The sequence below is a fragment of the Microcebus murinus genome, chromosome 12, assembly GCF_040939455.1.
Source record: "Microcebus murinus isolate Inina chromosome 12, M.murinus_Inina_mat1.0, whole genome shotgun sequence".
Taxonomy (NCBI): Eukaryota; Metazoa; Chordata; class Mammalia; order Primates; family Cheirogaleidae; genus Microcebus; species Microcebus murinus.
Window position 1 is genome coordinate 19,442,793 of NC_134115.1, and position 22,230 is coordinate 19,465,022.

Genomic DNA, 22,230 nt, shown 5'->3' on the forward strand with positions numbered 1-22,230 from the left:
TTATGTGGCACATGACTGTATATACATATCTCTCAGTTAAGATAGTTCTTCTGCAAGGTATAGAATACCTAAATGAAAGTGGCCTGAATAATAGGGATTTCTATTTCTTACAAAAGTCCAGGGTTGGATGGATAACTTGGCCCCATCAATACTCTAGGTCAATTTCTCTCTGATTCTTATGGCTTCCTTCCCATCCCATTCTCCTATCACAAGATAGCTGCTGAAGCTCTACACATTACTTCCTATCCTCACACAATCATGTTAAAAGGCAGAAAGGAGGACAATTCTAATTGGGTCTTTCTGTTAAGGAGAAAAACACATCTCCTTATATCTTATTGACCTGGATAGGGTCCCATGCCCATGGCTCATCCGTAAGGAAGGCTGGAAAGAGCATCTAGAATGTTTTAGCCTTCACAGAAGGCAGACTCTGCCTACAAAAGAGAAGCAACAAAGCCTGCTTTAAAACCTACCTTTGCTCATAGGCCAATCTGAAGCTATTAGTTGAAAGAAACCCAAGAACAACTTCTGAGCTTTCCATCCAAGCAGACAATAACTTAAAACTGTTTTATTCCCATCAACAGTTTCTTCTCCCAGTTATTAATTTGTGCAGAGCTGAGACTTGTCTACAAATTTTTTTTGAGTCAACCCAGAAACACCCTAGGGAAATAAAAACATACAACATTACTGTCACTTTGCTCTGGGACCACAGTGGCACTGTCCTTATTGGTCACAGAAGACAACCTTGGCCCAAGATAAACTCTTCCCCTTTTTTATGAATCTACCAAGAAAAACAAACAAACAAACAAACAAACAAACAAACAAAAAAGCACGAGACTCACAAGGGACAGAATTAGCCATGAAAAAGGGTTCCAGAATGTGCCACTTTGTTTTTATTAAGAGGTTTGTGTGTAGTGCCTCAGCTCTAATTCTTGCTTGTTAGGTCAACATCACTTTTTAAGTTTGTAATATTACTATATCCGATGAAAATAGTTGTTATTCACAAGTAGGATGGACAAATTTTCTCAAAATGGAGAAATGGAAGCAGAGAAAAAGTATGCAACTTATCATACAGCAATGAAATAATTTCAAAGATGGGACTTTTCACAACATAATTATAATCCTCATGGATTCAAACTTACTTATGTCCCCTCTGAAGGGTCACTGGCCTGGCAAGGGCCCTTTGTTGTCTTCCTCCCCAAGTCATACCCTCTGCAATTAGCTTATCACCAGCTGGGCTCACGCCTGTAATCCTAGCACTCTGGGAGGCCAAGATGGTGTATCCTTTGAGCTCAGGAGACTAGCCTGAGCAAGAGTGAGACCCAGTCTCTACTAAAAATAGAAAAAATTAGCCAGGCATGGTAGCACATGCCTGTAGTCCCAGCTACTCAGGAGGCTGCTGCAGAAGGATTGCTTGAACTCAGGAGTTTGAGGTTGCAGTGAGCTAGGCTGACGTCACGGCACTCTAACCCAGGCAACAGAGTGAGACTCTGTCTCAAAAAATAAAAGGCTTATCACCAATAGTTCTTAATCAAGAAACCACCCACCCACAACCCCCTGAGCAATATTTAAAACAAATACATTGTAAACTCATGATTTCTAGGTTTCTAAACAACCATCCAGCACTGTGTCTTTTTTTTTTGAGACAGAGTCTCACTTTGTTGCCCAGGATAGAGTGAGTGCCATGGCGTCAGCCTAGCTCCAGCAATCTCAAACTCCTGGGCTCAAGCAATCCTCCTGCCTCAGCCTCCCGAGTAGCTGGGACGACAGGCATGCGCCACCATGCCCAGCTCATTTTTTCTATATATATTTTAGTTGGCCAATTAATTTCTTTCTATTTATAGTAGAGACGGGGGTCTTGCTCTTGCTCAGGCTGGTTTCGAACTCCTGGCCTTGAGCAATCTGTCCGCCTTGGCCTCCCAGAGTGCTAGGATTACAGGCGTGAGCCACCTCACCCGGCCAGCACTGTGTCTTTATACTGCTACAGACAAATGCTTTCTGTCTACAAGTCTCACACAAAACATTTTACTATTTCAAAACGGGGTCTCGCACAATCCTGTTCAAGGCATAGATTCAAACTTGTTTGTGTCATGGTACACTTTTTGAATCTGAAAGACCACAAACTCTCTTCTCCCAAAACTGTACATACTCCATTCCCACCCCCACCCCCAACACACACACAATTCTAGGAATACTTCAGGGAGCTAGTAAACAGCCCAAAGCCCAAGCATGAAATCCTAGAAGATCCAAGGACCTAGGGCTAAAACACCTGCCTTAAGAGAGGTGTTTATGAAAACTTTTGGTTCTTATCCATAAAAGTAAGATACGACAGACAAAGAGAAACACATTATGATTCAGGAATATCCAAGTGATCTATGGAACTAATATAATTCAGACAATTTAGGCTAACCAATTAGTATTATAACATTAGTATGTGCATCAGACACAGACAATTTCCATTTTCTTCCCAATCCTGAGCTCTGAACACCAAACATTGGGCAATCCTCTCAGTGGACCTCAGGATAAAGAGAATATTGATCCCAGTGTATGACAAAAAAGAACCTGGAGTCGAGAACAAGTAAGAGACAAGTGTTGCATAATGGTTTAATGTGTGAGCATCATGATGTCAGTCTCAGTTTGGATGCCACTTCCTCCTGTGTGGCCTTCAGAAAACTACTTACTTCTTCAGGGCCTTGGTCCATTTTTTTGTAAAGTTGGGATAATATTTCCTTCTACAGGGGTTGATGTGAAGATTAAATAAAATAATGCATATAAATGCTTAGCACGGTACTTGACAGAGCGTGGATACTCAATAAGCGTTTGCTATTTTTAGTTACTCTTTTAGGGAAAAGAATATATGCCTAGGATAATGATAAATCTAGAAAAATAACTGACAGAAAAAGATACCAAGTTTTAAAATAAAAATTCCATAATCATCAAAACAGACTTACAAAAACCATACAATGTTAGACTAGACAGTACTTTAGTGGGTATCAGCTCCAGCTTTGCATTTTACAGATGAAGAAACAAATGCAATTCCTAATATCATACTACAAGCAACACCCAGGATGACTGCATTTTCTACCAGTCCATGCTTCCCTTCTCTAATCTTGGCTCAAAATAATAGGGGGGAAAATCCCAATGAGAAAATAGCCCAGAGTACAGTACTGGTTCATTTAACAAACATTTATTGCACAATATTATAAACAAATTACTGCACATTTGTTAATGAACAGTTACTGTATATTTATTGTATAAATATCTATTGAAAATGATGAGCTACTACCCATCGTTCTAGGCATCATGGCTATAAAAGTGAACCTGATCTCACTGGCTAGTGAAGAAGGGAAAGTGACACACAAATCAATGGTAAGTGCTATGAGGAAAATAAAAGAGTAATCGGACAAAGAATGAACTAGATGAAGCCCTATATAAAAAGAGAGTGCCAGTCAGGGAAGTCTTTTCTCAGGAGATAACATCTAAGCGAGACTTAGAAGAGATGTTCAAGGAAGACTATGTCAGGACACAGCAGAAGGGCACTCCAGAGGACAGAACTGGTGAACAAGTCCTCAGATGTGAACATACTTGGGGTGATCCAAGGACAGAACAGAGAGGTCAATGTGGCTGAAAGACAGCTGAATGAAGAGCATGAGCAGTATGTGGAGTCAGAAAGGTGGGTGAAGGGTCAGTTCACAAAGAATCTTGTAGGTCACAGGTAGAAATTCAGGCTTTTTTTCTAAGCAAAGGAGACAGCCATAACATTTTGTGAGGTTTTTTGTTTTTGTTTTTTTAATTTTTTTAGAGATGAGGTCTTGGTATGTTACCGAGGCAGGCCTTCGACTCCTGGGCTCAAGTGATCCTCCCACCTTGGCTTCCCAAGTAGCTGGGATTATAGGTGCCCAACATCACACCTGGCCTGGTTTTAAGCAGAGGAGCAAAAGAATCCAATTTATAATTTAGAAAAAGATCACTCTGGCTGCTGTGTACAGGATGAAGTATAGAAAGACAAATACAGAAACAATGTGCCCTATTAGAAGGAGTTGCAGGAGACAAAAGGAGTGCTTTGGACCACAGGGAGATGGAAGATGCACTTACCCACAGTCTGGCACCAGAATAGATACCATTTCTGATGAGAGAAAGTTTTTATATTGAGTTTAGATTATTTCTCTCCATCAGCTAGTCTTTAGGATACTGACAATAAAGACCCAAAGTTCTGAGGGGTATTGAAAAGGTAAGAACAGGAAAGAACAAGTGCAAAATGGACCAGAGAGTATCAATAACGAAAGCTACAATAATAAATACAGTGTGGCACTGGCGAAAGAAGAGACAAACAGTTTAATGGAACAGAACAGAGGCTAGAAATAGACCCACACATGTATGGTTAATTGATTTTCAACAATGGTGCAAAGGCATTCAGTGGAGAAAGAATAGTCTTTTCAACAGATAGTGCTGGAACAACTGTATGGATGTCCAACTGGAAAAAAAAGAAGAAACTCAACCCATTATCTCACAATATAAACAAAAATGAAATTTGATCATAGGCCTCAATGTTAAACTTCTACCAAAAAAAAACAAGGGGAAATTCCATCTTTCCTTAGGCAAAGATTACTTAGAGATAACACCAAAAGTAATATCTATAAAGGAAAAAAAAATCATCAGCATTAAACTACATACTGGGAAAGTGTATTTTCAAAATACATAAAGGACTTACATCTAGGATATTAAAGAATTCTCCAAACTCAATAAAAAAGTGACTCTAGGAAAAAAAGGCAAAGATTTGAACACTTTATCTAGTGTTTAAACATATAGAGATGGTAAATAAGCATGAAGACACTTAACATCCTTATTTGTTACATAAATGCATAAAAACACAATGAATACCACCATGCACCCATTAGAATGGCTAAAAGAACCCCCAAAACTTACAAATCCAAGTGCCGGCCAAGATGTTCTCTCATATATGTTAGTGAGACTGCAAAATAGTATGGTTGCTTTACCATACAACTCAGCAGTCCCACTTCTAGGTAATCACCCAAAAGAAATATATATAACTTACAGTCACTTAAAAAAAAAAAAAAAACCTATAGGTGAATATTTCTTGTGGCTTTATTCACATTCACCCCCAAAAGGAGATAACCCAACAGTCCCTCAAGATGTGAATCCATAAACAAACTGGTGTGTCCAAACAATAGAGTATCATTTAGCAATACAAAGAATCTAACTATTGATATGGGCAACCACATGGAAATATCAAATGCCTTAGGCTGAATGAAGGAAGAAAAGCCAAGAAGCTATATAATGTATAATTCTATTTATATGACATTCTCAAAAAGGCTTCACTTTGGGAGAAGAAAACCGTTTTCAGTGGTTGCCAAAGGTTGGGGTAGGAAAAATAACTGACTACAAAGAGGTAAAAGAAATTAAGGCTGGAGGAGAACTATTCTGTATTTTGATTGTGGTGGCAGTTACACAACTATATTTGGTTATCAAAACTCGACTGTACACTAGAAAGCATAAATTTTACTTTATGTAAATTACACCTCAATAAATCTGACTTAAAGGAATACAGAACATCAATAATGAATGTGTATTTCTGGATTCCTAATTCCAGATACCTGAAAGTATATCCGCAAACATAAAAAAAAAAAAAACATTTGTAAATATATGCAGCTTCATTTTTATCATGTTTTCTATTAACTGTTTCTTTTTATCCTATCATTCTTGGAAAGTAACATTTTACTGAAATTAAAATGTGTTGATTAAAAGTTGATTATGTATAGTAAAATGTAAAATCACAAAGCTTATGACTACCAAAACCTTAATAAGATGATTTAAACATAACTTGGGAATGTTTCAAAATATATTTCAGAAAAATTTTTAAATATCATTCAAAATAAAAATAAAATGTTCTCGTTTAATAGGATTTGGTGAAAGTACTCCAGTATTTGCTGAATGAATGAGTAAATATAATCATTAAATCATTCTTCCTATACACTAAAGAGTTTTCTAACCTTTTCAAAAAGGTCCTTAAGGAGAACACACTTAAGAACACAAATATATTTCTGGGTAGAAGGATTCCCAAATTAATTTCCTAGGGAGCTTTGAGAAGATGCAAAAATCTTTAAAACTTCATGTAAGGGCTTAACAGTCAGGTGCAGTCATTAACCTTTTAGTTCCCTGTTTGGAGAGAGCCCATGCTTCCTCCTTCCCCTTCCTTTTTGTACAAGGAAAAAGGTCTCTGACTAAATACAAGTTGGTGATGCTACTTGTATGAACACTACTGGGAAGAAGTCATCAGAGAATTACAAAAGTAGAAGCAAAAAAAAAAAAAAGATAAGAAGAGGTTAACAATCTGGAAATCTGGATCTGCAAGCTTGAAAGCTACCTTGAGTGGAACCTGTTTTTCTGTGTTAACAGTTCCTGGGACCCCTGCACAGGCTCAGCCCGCTGAGCTAAACACAACAGATCTGGGAAGCTACTTTCTCCTCAGTGGAAACCAACATCTTACGTGCCTTAAGTTATGTCAGTTCACCCAGACACATCTCTAACTCTTTTAACACTATGTACTCAACTCTAAAGCTATGGAAGTGCATTCACTGGGGGGAAGGCCAGAAGGACAGCACCTCTCTAAACAGAAAGAAAAACGTGGTACTTCAGGTTAGCATCATTAGTTTGGAGGATGAATGGATTGACTGGCTTCTACAAATTTCTTTCAGAGAAGCTTTATAATACAAATTAGATGACTACACACCACAAACACAAATGAGAAGTCCTGTTCCTTACCCAGTGTTTTCTTGGGAGCTCTAAAGTAGAGGCAGACCTGAGAAATTACTTAAATATATGAGTCTTTGGTATAAGAAGGGAAATTACTGCCTCTTAGTGCCTCATCAAACTATAGCAGAAAGATTAGATTATGACTGCATCACTCAATAACATAGTTCCCTGCTTCACAATAAATGAATCTTTTTTTTTTAAAGGGTGAAGGGCAGCTATACCACATAAGACAAAGACAGGTGTGATGTAAAGCTGCTTTGGGGCCATCACACCTGAGAGCAGGTGAGCAAAGCCCTATGTGCCAAAGCCAGAGTATACCTTCAAGTCAGCCTTTTTCCCCAACCCCCTTGGCAAAAGCTATGCACATGACACAACCAGTGTCCAGCATATTTCATAAAGCCTTTAAGTCCCAGGCACACTGTTCAGTTAAAGCGGTAAACAAAGCTGAAATAACAATCTAATAAAACACAAATCTATTTCATAGCTCATTTTTTTATTTCATTCCATCTTACATACATTTAGAAAATACCAATAGTAATCAGCTGGGAAAAGAGAAGTTCGCCTGTTAGTTTACTGAAAAGTATTTAAAAAATAACATGAAAGCTGAGTTATAAAAAGCTGAGCTGTTAAAGAGTATGTTTTACGCACAGAACTTGCATCAGCAAACAAGCCATGATTATAACATGTGACTATAATTACCTATCTGTACCATAAAGCCCCTTTAAAAGAGCTTGAGGTCTATTAAATAAAATCCTGAGTGTCTTAGTTCCCCTGGAAAGGTGGAGGGACAGGGCTTGGCTGCAGGTTATCTTGAAATGATCCCAAAATAGGACTATGGGCCTAGGGAAAGTGAAACAGGGAAGGAGGGAAACTCAAACAAGGATGTATTCCTCTGTCAGATCCATTCCTACAGGAGGCAGATGAAGCTCCATCCTGCTGGGACCCTCTATGCAGGAGTGTAGAAAGCACTTCAAAATCATCCACCCTCGAGACAAGCAGGGAGCAGTTCACTGATTCTGTTTCTTTGTGGTGTCAGGGTTACCCAAGGACACTGTAATCCCCTCACTCTTCCAGACTGTGCACACCTAAGTGAAATGAGGGTTCCCACAAAGGATGGGGTGATGGGAGGGGAAGTAAGCATTTCACCACAATGTGGCTGAGGGGAGGTGCTGTCAAGCCGTGGGACACATGTTATAGTGGCAAGTGCTAGAGAGAAAGGGACTGAGTGGTACAAGGTGGGCCCAAGAAAGACAACACTGCTTCAAGCACTGCAGAACAGCTGTGCCCAGAAAGAGATAATAGCAGAATTCCCACAAAATTCACCATACTTTTGGAAAGTCCTTTATTAGAAAATATTTCATATAAAAAATATATGAAAATATGGTTCTTATATATTTAATATTTTTGCTTTTGTTAAAAATGTGAAGTATTATTTCCAGTTTTGTGTTCCTGGAAGCCATGTGTTCACGGGAGTGAGTACACAATCATACACTTGTAAGGGAGGGGAAAACACACACGCTTGTTTTTATATATACCAACATATTTATATCCTTTAGGTTTTGCCTAATGGCTAATAATGAAGACAAGGGAAATTACCAAAATGGCTCATCCAAATGCCTTTGAAACTTAAAATTGCAATTTTAAAATTTATAATGGAAAAGGAAGGACATACATTTTAAAACAGTCACACTGCAAGACCCTCTGCCAGAATGTCAATCTGGAAGAAATATATAATTTAAGTTTCAAGCATATGACAAGGACAATAAACAAAATGTAAAGAGAGGGGGGAAAACCCCTGAAGGTATTGTCTTTCTTTTTTTTTTTTCTAAACTAACTCAAACACATAGAATGGTAAAGGCAAAGTCATTTAAATCATTTTCTTAGTAATACAAGTAATATTTAAATAGATTTAATAGTGCTGCTCCAAACCAATGAATTATGGGTTTAAAACCTATTAAAATGTAATGTTTTTTTCCTGAGCTGAGAGGAAAGAGATTTAAATCCACTGAATTTTAATATTTCAGCTTGAGCTGCAGGAGGTAGAGAAAGTCCAAATGAACTATTCCATCAGCACCATTCAAGCATGAACATTTTAATCAGTTTTACTTCCTTGGAGTTCTCTAACACAGTTTACGCTGTCATTCTGAAAGCACTTAACACAGAGAGTGTGAAAAACCACCAAGGCTTGTTATTGCCTTCACAATTGATGGCAAATAATTTTGCAGACTTCCTATCATTAAAATGTCACTGCTAAAAATTGAAGTTCAGCATTTCTTGTGCTAAACTGCATTTTCCTATAACACCATGGCATACCTGTTTCTTAAGGGTTTTTTTGGGGGGTGCTTTTTTTTTTTAAATGCATAAATTTCTATCATTTTTCCTCCTCAAAGAATTAGCTTTAAAAAGTAGGTTGGGGGGTTTCCAAAGGAGCCATATTTTCTATTTTTACAAGCCAAACATTTTCTTTTCTAATATTCACACTGACAAAACTTTTTTTCTTAATGGTAGTTTCTTTAGTGAAATTCTTATGAGGTTCCAAGTTTGCCTCCTTTATTAAGCATAACCACATTCACACAGCATGCACTGATTATATAGTGTAATGGATTTAAAAAGCATTTTAAGATAGTCAGATGACTCAATTTAATAATACAGGAAATGAAAACATCATTTCTAATTAGATCATATTACTGATTTAAAACTACAATTTGTGTGTTGTTCCAACAGCGTGATCTCGCAGAGATTCTAATTTAAAAACACAGTGGCTAGTACGACACATGACAAAATCAAACTAGATACAAAACATTCCCCCAGCCCATTTTGGGGGAACTTGAGGAAAACATCAAGGAAATGTGAAATACCACCAATTCAAAACAAAACACAAAATAATAACTATAAAAAACAACACAGAAATTTTCCTAGTTTTCTTCCTTATAAATAAAAGATAAATGGTATTTAACTTATTTCAATCTATCAACAGTTTTAAACTGAACATGACCTGTGAAAGAAATCATTATAACTGTGTTTCATTCCATTAAACACAACTAGCTTATTGTCAGGAGAACAGCCGCCTCTCCAGGTTTCGGGCTCACTTCAGCATTTTGCATTTAAACTGCATGGATCACTGGTTTGGCTCATTTACCAATGAAGGTAGAATAATATTGCAGAGTTAAAAAGGTGCTTCATCAGATTTCATTAAATCTGGGAACATTTGCTCTTGTCTGGATGGTACGCATACATATAAAACAGATACATTATGTAGTGATAAATAAATGAAGGTCTGCAGGGGCTTAGATGGGTTTTTGCCTCTCAGAGGAAAACTGTCATTCCCTCAGTGCAGAAAATCACTGCCAACTACATTCTAAAAATCAAGTAACAAAAATCTAAAACTAACCCCTCAACCATTTTTGGTAGCAGTTCAAAACACCACCACCTCCCAACACAACCATGCCCAAGGGGACACAGAACAGATGGTACATTTAAAACGCCACAATGTAACAACACCAAAAACTGGACACAAGGCACTACCTGGATGGAAAAAGACAAAGAGAAGCTCAGCAGCAGAAAGTCAAGTGACTTGTAACTGGGCCCTTTCCTTCTCACTTGGTTCATGGTTCTCTAAAAGTTTTGGGTTGGTTTTCCTATTTCTGCAACCTATTCTTCATAATAGTCAGATTATGGGATTTTTGACTCCATTTTCTGCTCAGACACAAATAGTTTGGAACTCCCACCAGATCCACCAACTATATAGCACATGCTGCTTTGACAGCAGCAGCTCTATTAAGTTAGTTCTTCAAATAAGTTTTTAGGCCACAAAATTAAATAAGCTTTATTTTAATAATTAAATCCATATATACATAATATGTCTCCTCAGTAACTCAGCTCAGTCTAATAAATCATCGTTTTCCTGAGAAAAAGCAATCTGCCATCCTATTCAAAACAAATTATATGGAAATGAAATAGATATAAAACAGTATTAAAAATATTCTTGATGTGATGAAGGTAAGGGAACTTGTTCTGATTTTAGATCTTCCCTCATATTTTTAGGCTATATCCAACACAAAACAGTATGTTCTTATTTAAGCTTAATCTTGCCACTGTACACAGAGAGTCACTAAAAGACTCCAAAAAGAAATAAAAAACCTATTCTGTTCTCCTAGAAAAGGCTGCTAATCAGACATAAGGTAGGATGGCTATCTGTATTTTAGCTGTTCCTACAAACCACAAACTAAGCTAGAAATGAAGCATCAAGCACTCCTATTACATGTCACTCTGCACAGATCTCTCCATAAACAGCAGACAGAATAGTGGTGACAAATGTACCATGGGAGATTTGGTAACAAAAATATATATACAGTCCAATGTGAATACAACACATACACATGCTGCACATGTGCATACTTCAAGCAAGCACAGCTGGTGTATACGTATATACTTAACTTTAAAATTAAAGCTTTCTCAACTTTTAAAAGCTTAATACACTACTATTTTCTCAAGTTTTAGGAAATAAAAACTAACCATGAAATGTATCCATCTCTAGTATCACCCATACCCCCAACTCAGAACAAAAAATATACAATAAAAGTTATTCATGATTCTGCATGGTGTGTTCTGATTCAGCCTCTTCTTTACAAGGGGCACTTTTGGAGGAAATAAAAGTTACTCTTTTCCATTAATTACATCTGCTCATTTACTACCAGTTTTTTTCTTGTGGTCAGAAGGAAACAAAATAGAGCTCCAAAGAGCCTGTTAAAAAATAAGCTACAATCAGACTATTGGGCCCTCACTATCAGCAGTGATCCCAGAGTTCTGATTTCCTTGTTAAAAGACAGAGGCATAATTGAAGCAATATCTTCACTTCAGATTGATTATCAGGCGACCCTTATCAGCATCTTCACTCAGCAATTTGAATTTTAATGAAAGTAAATGAAATAATTAGCATTTCAAAGTGTGTTTGATATACTGAATGAAAAAAAAGAAAAGACTTTTGTGTATAATTTATACACAAAAGTATTTGGGGGGGGCGCAGAAAGAGGAATGGTACAGTTGTAGTGTCTTCATTAGAATAACCTAAGGAATCACTTAAAACTATCTGCATAACGAGGTGAATATTGTGCTCTTCATGGCTAAAATTTCTTGCCTTTATTATTTCTATTTTGGCATGTTATTTTATTACATGTTACCTTTAACTGAGAGAACAAATATGTAAGTGGAGGTGGAGCAACTGCCCAAACCCATGAATTCCAGCAGGTTGTCTACGCAACATCGATGCCACTATTGCCAGGAAGGATTTTCTAAGTGGGCCACTGGTTTTTTCGAGAAAGTATAGCTCATCTATTATTTCTACTTCAAATGGACACTAACCCATAAGAACCATTCATCACAGGGGAGGAAGAGTTAGTAGCAGGGGAGATGTGAAAATACACATTTCACTAAAAATGATAGATACTCTATATAATCATTTGAGGAAAGATAAAAGAAATCAGGTCATTTTAACATCAGGGCAATCTGTTATCTTTTTTCTGGCCTAGGTTAGCAACAGAAGCTGGCTTCAAAGGAAAGAAATATTATGAAAAAGAGCTATCCAGCCTCCTTAAGGGAGAGTTTTCAGGAACACATCAACTTAAATTGGTGAGAATGTGATCCAAAGTTTCTGAGGCAGCCATCAAATTTCACATAAGATTGAAGGCAAAGTGCTTAATTTCACTTTGTGGGCATCTAATGCTTTTTGTCCCTTTGGTGGAACAAAATTTAAAAAGAGAGAGCGAGAGAGCTGATGACAAACACTAAGATCAGAGCTAAAATGGAAAGGCCACGTACCCCAATGATGGCGTTCAGTTCTGCCATGGTCACCTGCTTGGCCCGTTCCACAGCCTGCACCACTTGTTGCTGGTGCTATAAATGAAGATCAGAAACAGAATACAATTATTTGTTTTCTACTCAGTCAAACAGCTTTTCCTAACATGTCCTCTAACTTCAGTTACATGCAAAACAGTATGGGTGGGTCTCCAGATTTCCAAATACAAGCCCCAGTCAGTAGTGGGGAACCCATGGTCTTAAGGCCACATGTGGCCTTCTAGGTCCTTAAATGCGGCCTTTTGACTGAATATAGATTTTACAGGATAAACCTAAACTTTTATTAAAAGGGGTGCATAGAAAGATGAAGCTTTTCTTGCCTCCTTTGGTGCTTAGAAAAGAACACTCATGCAATCAGAAGGCCACAGGTTCCCCACCCCTGCGCAGGTGGTCATTTGGGTCCATAACACTGAGGAGTACTGGGCATCTAACTGCAGGCACCATCTCTGTAGCCCCATGAAGGATGGTTCCCTACAACAGCTTAAATTTCACTTTTAAATCAGTGGTGCACTTTGACCAAACATCTTCCACTAATACTAACAAAGAAAATACAACCCATTCCACCTGCTTTCTCTGTATCTACCCCCTTTTGTCTTTGCCATCTACATAAAAGTTTTTAAAATTATTTCCCAAGAGTACTTATTTTTAAATTTTCTCCTGATATTTGTGAGAGCAGACCCTGCAAGGACATAAAGAACTCTTATGTTTGTTCTGAAAATGTGCAAAGTGTTCGTGTCATGAAGGGTCACATATTTAAGAGATCAAAAATGTACAACTCAAAGGACTTCAGGTACTTCTTTTAAATGCAATAGAAAAACTAAAACCTGGGAGTTATTTTTCTTTAGAAAAATTAGGATGAATAGTACAAGAAAATCCCCCCCCCATCCACCAAGATTCAGTTCTAAGAAGAATGAGCAAGAATTGATGTTAGTAATTTTTGTTATATTGGAAAAATTAGGCAGCACAAAAGTCTCTGCAAGGGAGGACTCATTTTTATCTGGACGTACACAAGTGCATATACAAGTACCTCACCAAAATGTAAATATATTCCCAACTAAATATACTTGAACACTCTAGCATCTATAGACTCAAATTTGGTTTAAAATGGGTCTCTTTGGGCTTCTTTCAACTAGGTTTAGTGAATGAAGAACCAAAGCGATGGTGCTGTGAAATAGCACTCCTGTATGGCTGAAACAGTCTTATTTGGATGATCTCAGTTGAGAAATTTAGCTAACTTTCTTCATTATTTAAAGTGAATATGAAGCTTAATTATCATACTGCTTAAAACGTACAATGAGCTATCAGTTAACTGTGGAACTCCCCTTGAACCACCCAGTCCCCTTTCCAAAACCATCACATATATAGTTACTGAGATTAATCAGGGTGACTGCTATTTCCACCTCTGAGCTATGTAGGGGGAGTGGGGAGGTGATGTGAGAAATGAACTGTTTTAAATTAGCTATCTACAGTGTGGTATTTTCACACTTGGTTTCCTAATGGAAATGTGTATTTTGTGCCTATGACTAACAGGAAAAAAAAAAGGTCAAATAATAGATCACTGCATTTTAAGCTTTTAGTAGACTCTGAACATTAAACTATATACTTTTTAATTTTTTTTTTCAAAATAGGGTCTTAAGAAACAATCCCAAAGTCTGTTTCTAGATCTCTCCATCCACTCTCTTACTCCTTACTAAAATATTTGTTAAAGTAAAATAATTCATTTCTTTCTCTGAACAAAGTAAAAAATCCTAAGAGATTATGAAACACTAGAAGGAACAGAGAAAGAGGCACAGTCAATAAAATAGCTAGTAATAGTAACTTTAGATTCCCGTAAAGCTAGCATGACCATGTAAAATGTTTACTGAGCATTTACACCATGTGACAAACCCAGAGCTCGTGTTTAGATTTAAGAACAATCTGATTCTCTGAGTAGTAAATGGCAGTACTTGGAAAACAGAAAAAGAGAACAGGCAGAACTCTGGGATTTATTTTATACTCAAAGTGAGATTATGGACAGAAATTTTTATGGGACTTCCCACCTATTACTCTCCAATACTCAACAATGGCTACTCAAAACTTCCAAAAAACCAAAAAAAAAAGACCACATGTACTCAAATCCAACATGCATATCATTCAATCACTCATGCAGTCATTCAACAAAAGTTTTAAGCTCTTACTCTACCCTTTCTCCATACTACTGAAATAGTTCCATGTTACTGAAATATTATCTATTTTATATTAAGTATTCAAAGAGCAGTTTCATGAGACAGAGATATAGAAAATACATCTACTAAGGGCCTTTCTACCATGAAGATTGTTCAACATTCACTTCACAAAATAGATACCAATTGCTAAAAGAAGCAAAGATGCCTTAGGCGGTAGAGATATCTTTCTGGTTTGGCATTAAAATCAGTGTATTTTTTTTTTTTTTTGAGAAAACTAGAAACACACACCAGTGAGCCATAACTATGACATCAGATGCTCCTGAAGAACTGTTGCTAAAAAGCTAAAATGACAATGGAAGTCATGATTCAGTTTCTCCTTTTTGATGGTAATGGCCCTGAGCTAAAACAGCAACTGAACTTTACCTGAAGTTCATAATTCTACTTCCCTATTTCTGCTTACAAGCCATGAATCATTTGCTGTTTAAAGACCTTTTGAACAGAAGCTCCATAAGGCAAACAACATCTCCTCCTCTGTGTGCTCTGAAAGCACTAGAAACGCCCTAATATTGCTCACTCAGTCACATAGTAACATTGACACCACAAAGCAGGTAAGGTGTGAAAATTAAAACTCAAGACAGGAAGAAGGGGCAAAAGATCACAAAAGAGAAAAATGAACACTCAAGGAAGCCCAAAGTACTCTCATAAACTGCCCCAGGAGGCATTTTTTTTCCATCTTCAGATTTTCCCAAATCAGCTCTCTGACTCAGAAAATATAGCAAGTTTTTTACATCTTGTTAGAACTATGAGAGCTTTCCCATTATGTGTGTCTTCTCTTCCCCTTCCCTATGTGTCCTCTCTTCCCACTCCACCCACATCTCATTTCCTCTCCCACTTCCTGCTTACTCCTCTGCCACTGTACCAAGAGTGGTGGCCACCACCCAGGCCCAGCCTATCTGCAGAAGGCAAGTGCCGGCACCTTTCTGACTGCTCAGGCTGCTAACTCAGATATGGCACCCTGTTCGAATATTCCACCAGCACCACCAAACAAAATGCCACTAAGGACATATTAATAAGCCAAGAGAAAGAGTAAGAGAGGGAGGTTTCTAACTGGAATTTGGAAGAGACAAATATTACCCAATTAAAAAATGAAAACAAAACAAAACCCCTAGATTGTGGTGATGGTTGCACAACTCTATAAATTTACTGAAAATTATTGAACTGTACTCTTAAAATGAGTGAATTTTATGGTGTGTAAATAATACCTCAATAAAAATGACTTTTAAAAAATACTGTGATTTAAGGAATGCAAGCGTGATTGTGGAAAAAAGCCAGTAAAATGAAATTCTGTATGTTAAATCACCTGCCTACTTACTTTTATCATCATCAATTTGTGGCATTTGTTCAGGAAAAGTACGCAAAATATTTTTTCCTACAAGAAAGAGATCAAAATAATTAAGCTCATGGTAAGTCAAACAAAGCCTGCTGAGAAACAGACCTTAGTAAATCACTGATGTGTATAACAAGTGTTTTAATGTATGTTTCTCGGAAGGGATTATGATGACAATATCGGCCATGCCAATACTTTGGGGCATGGCAATACATGTGGTACTTCCAATATAAAACAGTAATAAAAAAACTATATTACGACTTAGAATTTTTTAAAGAAAACTCCCCCTATTGATAGGGGTAGTGAAGAAGTAAGTAGCAAAGGTAGAAATACAAAATGAATTAGGATTCCTATACTGAACAACATGAATTAATGTCCCCAACACATGGAGATAACAAAGATAAGACCTAATGGCTCTGGCTTCTCATAGACATAAAGCACATCTTATAACACAGAAATACAGAACATGAAATACTGGGAGAGATTTTAGGAAGAAATCACCAGCACACTTCCTGGGGCATCAGGGAAGTCTTTTTTTAATTAATTCACTGAAATATTTATCAAGCACCTACTGTGCACCAGGCACTCTGGTAGACAGGTACTGAGGTTAGAACAAGGAATAGTCCCTGATCTCACAGAGTTCAAGAAAAAACCAGTAAATTAATAATACTTAAAAGGTTCCATAATTACAAACTGGAGGATAATTTCCATAAGAAAATTACAGGATGTTTTGCGATGATTTATCAGGGAAATATCTGAATCTAATCTTGGGGCCAAGGGAAGATTGGCTAAGGAAGATGAACTGACAACTGAGATCTGAAGGATCTGTAGGAGTTCTGTAGATGAAGAATGAGGAGAAAAGAATTCCAGGCAGAGGAAAGAGACTGGATAAGGTTCCTGAAGGAGAAAGAGCTTGCCTCTATGGAGGAAGGAAAAAATGTCTATGTGGCTAAAAGAGGAGAGCAAGTAGGAGATATAGTAGGGACAGGCAGGATAGGATTTTGTAAGGTCTTCTTGAGTATGGTAAGACATACCAGCAAAAAAACTATTTTTTGTTTTTAAGACAGGGTCTTGGTCTGTTGCTGGGGCTCGAGTACAGTGGCATCATCATAGCTCACTGAACCTCAAACTCCTGGGGATCAAGTGATCCTCCTCCCTGAGGCTCCTGAATAGCTGGGACTACAGGCACATGACACTATGTCAGGCTAATTTTTCTACTTTTTGTAGACATGGGGGTCTCACTATGTTGCTCAGGCTTGTCTCAAACTCCCAGCCTCAAGCAGTCCTCCTGCCTTGTGGCCTCCCAAAGTGCTAGGATTATAGGCATGAGCCACCATGCCTGGCCCCAAAAAACGCTTTAAAGTAGAAGTACTATTTACAAAAAGAACAAAGGCAAATGCATGAAGACACATGAGTGAGTATGGTATGGGAATACTCTACAGAACCATGTATTAGTGGAAAATGAAATCTGGCAAGGCAGGAAGAGGCCAAAGAATGAAGGGCTTTGCATGGCATGCAAATTTGGACTTTATCCTTGTAGGAAATGAGACATTATTAAAAATTCTTAAGCAACTGAGCGTTACCAGTTCTGCATTTCAGTAAGATGGATCTGGGAACAGTAAGAAGTTGGACGGCTAGGAGGTAAACCATATTGAGGGAGAGCAGTTAGAGAGCTGCAACACTCTAGAATGAAAGATACTTTAGCCTGAACTTGGACCAAATACCCACCCCACTAATAGGAACCATTAGCCATATGTACCTAAAAAGCCACTCAGAGAAACTATGAACTGGAAAGGGCCTGTACAGACCCAGATTCCAGTGGTATCCTAGGCACTGTTAATAACCAACCAACAAATTTTCATATTTCTGTATGCATACAACAGATTTCAAAATGCTGTCTGAGCTGAGGGGACTGGGATGATGGAACTGCAGTACCAACCACAGGCCAAAGGTCACTAATCTATCCAATGGCAAACATAAATCTCCCTTCTCACACTGTAACCCATCAGTCTGCTTGATCACCTCCTGTGAAAAAGGAATTCACTACCTCATGGACAAGCTTTTTCCATTTTGGGATAATGAGCCCTAATACTAAGTTAAAATCTACCTCTCCGAAACTTCACTGGACCCCGTTTTATCTCTGAATTTTCCTCTATAAACTGACACTTCAAAGTATTTGAGAATGGCAGAAGGTATGTTTCTAATTTTCTTCCCTTCCAGGTTAAGTACCCTCAGGTCACTCAATAATTTCTCTATGTCACTAGCTCTAGGCCACTCATCCTTCTGGCTACTCTCCTGATCATACACAATGTGTCCAAAACACAATATTCCATGTCAAATTCAAGTAAAAGTATCACTCCATTTCTAGTAAGTCAAGCTAAAATCCTACTAAGACTTTTTCAGCAACTCTATTAAAGTTTATTGGCACAGATCAACTTTAAATTTACCCCAAATTCCCTAAGTCAGCCTTTCCTAAACAATATTTCAAGAAATGTTAGTCCCACAAGAAATTAGATATTACTTAAAAAGCAAACACAAAAACAACAATAGAAAAACCCACAGGTTTAATCTGGCAAACACCCAGTAAATTGCAGGACTTCTTAGAGCTGCAAAGCTTAGAGAAGGTAAATATATATACATGGCTTCCCAAACAACTTTAGCTGTAGAACACGGGACTGAAATTCTTAAGAGCACACTTTGGGAAGTGCTGCCCAAGTCTTTCCTACTGACCGTCAGGCCTTGCTTTCTTCATTCGCACTTACATGGGGACAGAGCATCATTCATTGATATGTCCAACAAGGTCTATAAGATCAGTGCTGCCTAGGAGAACTTTTGGCAATGTTGGACATGTTCTATATCTGTGTTCATAATATGGCAGCCACTAGCCACTTATGGGTGGATACTGAGTACTTAAAATGTGGCTAGAGTGACTGAGAAACTGAATTTTTAATTTTATCTTAGTTTTAATTGAAATCTGCATAGCCACTACTATATTGGACAACGCAGCTCTATATAATCACAGTACTTTAAAGCCTGGCTTCAGTAATGATCTAATCACCACCTAACTGTAAGTCCAAGAAATGAGTTAGTTCCTCAAATACACATTAATTTGTTGAGATACATACAGATACGGATAGACATTGCTGACTTTGGATGGTGGCCCACATTTAAGCCTGCAGGAAAAAAGTTCCACCTCCTGAGAATCATCTTGAGGTCAAAGAGGCCATGATGCTACTATATTGATCTCACCAAACAGCTAATTATCACCAAACACATGGTCACATAGAACAAGACAATCAGTCAACCGAGGAACATGGAAAAGTTATATTCTCTGATGGCTCACTCCATATTATGAGAAAAACATATATATTTTTTAAATGAAAGGTTATCCATGTCCACACCTAATGTGAAAATTAGAAAATTGGACTAAAACCTTTGAAGCCCTAATCCATGCATATTATTCACTTTGGGACATTCTTTCAATACACAAGTGCTTTCATAACACATTACCAAGACTGAAAAAAATGTCCCCAACTGGGAAGCAGACGTGCCCTGTGCAGGCTGTTGGCACTTAATGAATGCTCTATGAAGATGGTCTTAGGGGTGTCACCGCATGCTTATAAGGGGATCTCTGATTTCAGCCAGGCTCTCCTACATCAAACCATGTTACCACAAGCCACTGATTCCTTACAAAGTTAATAAACAATAAAACAAGTTAATCTGATGCCATTATTAGGTGATAATACTGCCACCAGTGCAGATAACCAATGTATTTTGTTCATTTCCTCCCTGAAGCACAATATTAAAGTGACTGATCACATTTTCAACTTCCATTTCATAATTATTATATACATGCAAAATATGGTTCAGAGTAATTCAGTACCAAATTAACCCAAGTGCCCAAAAAACAGCATCTGAAATATACCCATATCTCATCATAATGTAGTAGAGGGGGGTTATTTTCCATCAAATTACAAGGACCAAATTTAGAGCATGTCAAAAACAGAAGTTTATGTATCATTTGCTATCACTAGCTAATCTAGTTTATTGGAATTACAATTCAAAAAAAAACCTCATATTATCACTACTATGTAATTATGTATTATTTTCTACCATTTAAATGCAATGTAGACTGCCCCAAATACAACTTAGTACTATTCATTAGAAAAGCTAACAGGGCAATAAAAACCAAGTTTTAGGTTTACATTTGCACCAGAAAGCCTTCAAGTCAGAAGGTTCCCTTTTCTCGAGGTAAACATAACAATAAAAACAGAAGGCTTAAATTTTTCATTCCCAATTTCCCTTTTATACTCTAAAAATTCTAAAGATTGGAGAACTATTGTTAAATCTTGTAAAAAGGATGATTTGAATTGTTTATTTCATTTGTTAAACTAATATTTTCTTAAAACAACCAAGGGATTCAAGGGAAAAAAAAAGCTCTGTTTACTTTCAAGTCTGAGCCCCCAAGTGTGATCCACAGGGTGAAGACTAGCCTACAGGGCTCTGCCATCACTAAGCAGTTCTGTTTTTGTTTTAAGTAACTCAAAGAACAAAGAGACCTAGCCGAATTAAAGGAGTGGAGGGGGAATGTCCCTTATCCTTGGCACTGAATGACTAGAAACAAATTACAACAATCTGCTGACAAGGTTAAAAATGAATGCCACTTCGCCAAAGGTAAAAATGACCATGGGTTTAATAAATGGGAATTAGGAAGCCACTGGTCATTAAGGAGCCATTTTCTGTGGTTCTTTACTCTCACCCTCTCTCTAGTAAGGTACACATAGTTTAGGTTACTTCAGGCTTTGGTGTGGAAATGGTCAGAGGTCCAAGCCATTAAAACAGATCTAGTTTGAAGCTGCAAAATAATCAACTTGAGCTACTTTCTCTGAGATATCTTAAAATTCCACAAAACCAAGAGTGACATATCCAAGGTATCTTCCATGATTTCTTGGGGCAGGAGACTACCAAAAATTTTGAGCCATTGTCTCCAGTTCAAGGGCAATACATATTTACAAAAGTATGTCTTAGATAGGTGAGGAAAGAAAAACCACTGATGATAAGAGATTTGCCTTAACAATAACTTTTCTGGCTTCAAGTACCATTTTCCTTCCAGCAAATCTATAAAATATGACAGGCCATACCTCATCCTTCAATTGAGGTGTCTTCAAGAATCCTTGATTTTTTTAAGATGAGCATAAATATGAATAGTTATAGGCCCTGCGATAACTCTAAATATAGACAGCCCACAGAGTCCACAACTGTTCATGTGGGTTCCTTTCCATCCCCTGTGCATGTATGAATGATAAATAATTCCTGATTTGTGACTCTTCACCCAAATTTGGATGGTAAGGAAGAGATTTCTATAACAAGAACTAGGCATTATTTCATATTTTATGTGATAAAATACAAGTTGTGCTAGTTACATATAGTCAGAGCTATAGTTTGTCATGTAAAGCTACACCAATGATAATAACAAAACCATTATTTTTATCTTGTGCATGGCACCATGCCTGCAAGCAACTGCTAGTTGTGTCCCAATATCCCTTCTATTACATTAGTGTAAGTTTTAGGTGGACATAATGGTCACTCAGCTAAGACTACATTTCCACATCTCCTTTGCAGCTAGCTATGGGCAGGTAAATAGGTGTTGGCCACAGCAAAGGGAGCAAAAATGTAAGCATTGTCCACATTATGCCCCCAAAAGGAAAGTAACTTGCCCTCTCCTATCTCCTTCCTCCTTCCTGCTAGCTGGGGCTGGGGTAGGACAAGATGATGCTAATGATAATGAATATCAACGTGAAAGAAACCTAAGTTCACAATATTCTGGAGTCACCAAATTTGATAATTTGAGCCAAAGATGCTTCTTTGCCAACTGTTATTCGGAAAGGAAACAAGCTTTTATCTTAATTAACCTACTGTTCCTTTGATCTCAGCTAAAGCAGCCAAATGTTTAGGTTGGTCCTTTACCTTATCACTAATCCTCATATTACAGCCTTACAGTACAAGTATCCCAATATATGGATAAGGAAACTGCAGCCCTAAAAAGCTAAGTAT

The 22,230-nt window shown here is 37.5% G+C and overlaps 1 protein-coding gene across 11 annotated transcripts in view; it reads right to left on the reverse strand.

Annotated features, from left to right (window-relative positions):
• Nucleotides 1-22,230, reverse strand: part of TLE4 (TLE family member 4, transcriptional corepressor) — a 148,467-nt gene that overhangs the window by 83,760 nt on the left and 42,477 nt on the right. For 4 of the 11 annotated variants that reach the window (XM_012749744.2, XM_012749743.2, XM_076008600.1 and 1 more), the window contains exon 6: nucleotides 12,589-12,663. The exons of 4 other annotated variants lie outside the window; for them this stretch is intronic. In XM_012749744.2, coding sequence (XP_012605198.1) covers nucleotides 12,589-12,663 — 75 coding nt within the window. Of the gene's footprint in view, nucleotides 1-12,588; nucleotides 12,664-16,161; nucleotides 16,219-22,230 lie in introns of all 11 variants that reach the window. 3 more of the 11 variants (XM_012749740.2, XM_012749739.2, XM_076008598.1) reach the window with 1 other exon arrangement.